General features: G+C 47.8%; 1 protein-coding gene across 1 annotated transcript; it reads left to right on the top strand.

Moving 5' to 3' along the window:
- The first annotated feature begins 712 nt into the window (after positions 1 to 712).
- LOC141040858 (uncharacterized) lies at positions 713 to 1,533 on the top strand. Its single transcript, XM_073506974.1, has 2 exons — positions 713 to 821; positions 926 to 1,533. Exons 1-2 carry the CDS (start codon positions 713 to 715, stop codon positions 1,531 to 1,533), a joined length of 717 nt encoding a protein of 238 aa, XP_073363075.1.
- The last annotated feature ends 1,431 nt before the right edge of the window (positions 1,534 to 2,964 follow it).

Raw genomic sequence — 2,964 nt, forward strand, 5'->3', positions numbered from 1 at the left:
AATCCGGCGTGCGATCGTCCCACTAGCCACCTTTCCCATTATATCATTGTCAGCTATCTCCTAAACTACGAGTTAGCTCGGGAGCTAACCCGCGCCCGGACAGCTCTCGCCGCTGCTCGTACTAGGAACCCTCTTCCTATTGTCGGTTTCGCTCCTCCAGTTTCCGTTCCTCCGGTGACCTCGCAGGGTACCGTTAACCCTCTGGCAGTGACCCCTCGCAGTGCTCCTGCTGCGTGGGCTTCCCTTGTCGCTACTCCTGCAAATCCTATGCTTAGCTCCCATCCCGCGCCTGCCCCTGAGGGAGAGCCCTCGAGGCAGCGCCAGCGTGTCTCTCTTAACCCGGAGGTCTCTACTATCAGTTCATGATCTGGGTCCGGCTCAGGAGAGGAGCCTGCATCAGCACCGTCCGAGCAGTAGACCGTTAGAGTATCGCTTTCGTCATGAGTATGATGTATGGGTGTAATCGCACGTGTGATGATGCTTAGTTTCATGTATGAGGGTAGTAGACCCGTTGTGATGTTTACTTTCATGTTGAGTCTATGTATAATTATGTTGGAACCTTTTATTCGCTTTGGTTTTCTTTCGCTGTTTTCTTCCGGGATTTGTCAATGGCTTTCCTCCCATGTTGGATTTTTCTCATCGTGGTTGCTATGTATTGGGAAAATAAATAATAGGATGACGCGGGGAGGCAGCAGCAGCCAAGCTTGTGAGGATGTCCATGTTCGTCACTCCGCAAGACAGGCAGGACATTCCCCCGAGCCATACCAGCCACCTCCGTCTCCACCACCACATCCGCCTTCCACTGAGCAAATCCTGCGAATGTTTGAAGAAAGAAGGAGCAATGATCTGCTAGAAATATTGAAAAGTGTGCAAGTTATGGTTGGGCAGAATGGAAACCAGAATGGCCATCACTCCAAGCTGTCAGATTTTCAGCGAACCAAGCCTCCCAACTTTAGCCAAGTTATTGATCCATTGGACGCCGATGATTGGTTAAGGACTATTGAGAGGAAACTGGAGATTGCTCGCACTGAAGAGGGAGACAAGGTTCCCTTTGCAACGCATTATCTCGAAGGAGCTGCCGCTATATGGTGGGATAATGCTAAGGCCATATGGCCCGCGGACGAGGAAATTACTTGGAGTAAATTCAAGTATCATTTCCGCAAGTATCATATTCCCATCGGGATTATGAAAATCAAGCAACGTGAATTCCTCGCCCTCACTCAAGGCAGCATGACAGTCAGCGAGTACCTGAATAAATTCAACCATTTGGCCCGCTATTCTCTCTACGATGTGGCCACAAAAGAACGGAAGGTCGACACATTTCTTGGAGGACTGAATCAGCATTTCAGGTGCACGCTCAGCATGTTTGATTTCCTGGACTTCCTAACTCTGGTGAACAAGGCCCTCATCGCAGAAAGGGAACACAAGCTCCTACACGACAATAAGCCAGCTATTAATGACCACAAGCGCAAATTTGAGCTGAAAAAGGATATGCAACCAGTGCAGAAGGCTCGTACTTGGCAACAAACTTAGGTTGAGTACAAACCCAACTGGCAGCAAAATGTCAACAGGACCACCACCCAAGTCAAGAATATCGTGACCAGCCCGGTGCGCGAAGATTGTCAGCGCAACAATTCCTATTTCAGCTGTGGGCAAACATGACATTACGCCAGACAGTGCCCCAAGAACAACAAAAACACAGCTCCATTCCATCCGCAGGTCAACTACACGGAGTCGTATTCTGCCCCAAGTACCATCCAAGGGCAAATCCATCATATCTCCGCAGACGAAGCCCAAGGGGACCCGGAAGTCGTCATTGGTTTGTTCCTTGTTAATAACATACCCGCCGTAATTTTATTTGACTCTGGGGCTTCCCACTCTTTTATTTCACGGAGTTTTGCTGCCCAAAACAAATTTCCTTGATCGATTTTGGGAAAACACATGCTGGTACAATCCCCGGGATCCCTGCTCAGAAGCAATCTGGTCTGCCGCAATTGGAAATTGACATCAAGGGCGTCAGTTTCCAACATCTCTGATAATCATCGAGTCTAGCAAATTGGATATTATTCTGGGCATGAATTGGTTAACCCAATATCAAGTATGCATCAACTGTGCGACCAGAGAAGTTACCATGACAAATACGGAAGGTTGCACCACAAGTTTTTATGCCCGCAAAAGCATACCCAAGAAGGATATGATTTTCACAGCCGTGGCAGAAGAGGTGGAACTAATTCCAGTGGTGAGTGAGTATCCAGATGTATTTCCTGAAGAATTACCAGGCATGCCGCCAGACAGAGAACTGGAGTTTGCAATTGACTTGGTGCCTGGAACCGCACCGATACACAAGAAATGCTATCGGATGCCTTCCTCAGAATTGGTGGAATTAAAGAAACAGCTGGATGAGATGCTGCAGAAAGGATACATCCGCCCAAGCTCTTCACCATGGGGATCACCAGCGATATTCGTGGACAAAAAGGATGGTAGTCTACGAATGTGTGTAGACTAGCGACAGCTGAATGACGTCACCATCAAGAACAAGTATCCACTTCCAAGGATTGACGATTTGTTTGATCAACTCAGTGGGGCCAAAGTATTCTCCAAAATTGATTTGAGGACCGGATATCATCAGCTCAAAATAAAGAAGGAGGATATTCCCAAGACCGCGTTCACCACTCAATACGGTCTTTATGAGTATACCATTATGTCCTTCAGCCTCACTAAGGCCCCAGCCTTCTTCATGCATATGATGAACAAGGTGTTTATGGATTTCTTGGACAAATTTGTGGTGGTGTTCATTGATGACATCCTCATTTAGTCAAAAAGCAAAGACGAACACAAGGACCACCTCCGAGCAGTTTTGCAAAGGCTCCGCGACCATCAGCTTTATGCCAAGTTCAGCAAATGAGTTGGATTTCTCGGGCATGTGCTCTCGGTAGAAGGAATATCCGTGGATCCAAGCAAGGT

The sequence above is a fragment of the Aegilops tauschii genome, chromosome 2 (assembly GCF_002575655.3).
Source record: "Aegilops tauschii subsp. strangulata cultivar AL8/78 chromosome 2, Aet v6.0, whole genome shotgun sequence".
Lineage (NCBI taxonomy): Eukaryota > Viridiplantae > Streptophyta > Magnoliopsida > Poales > Poaceae > Aegilops > Aegilops tauschii.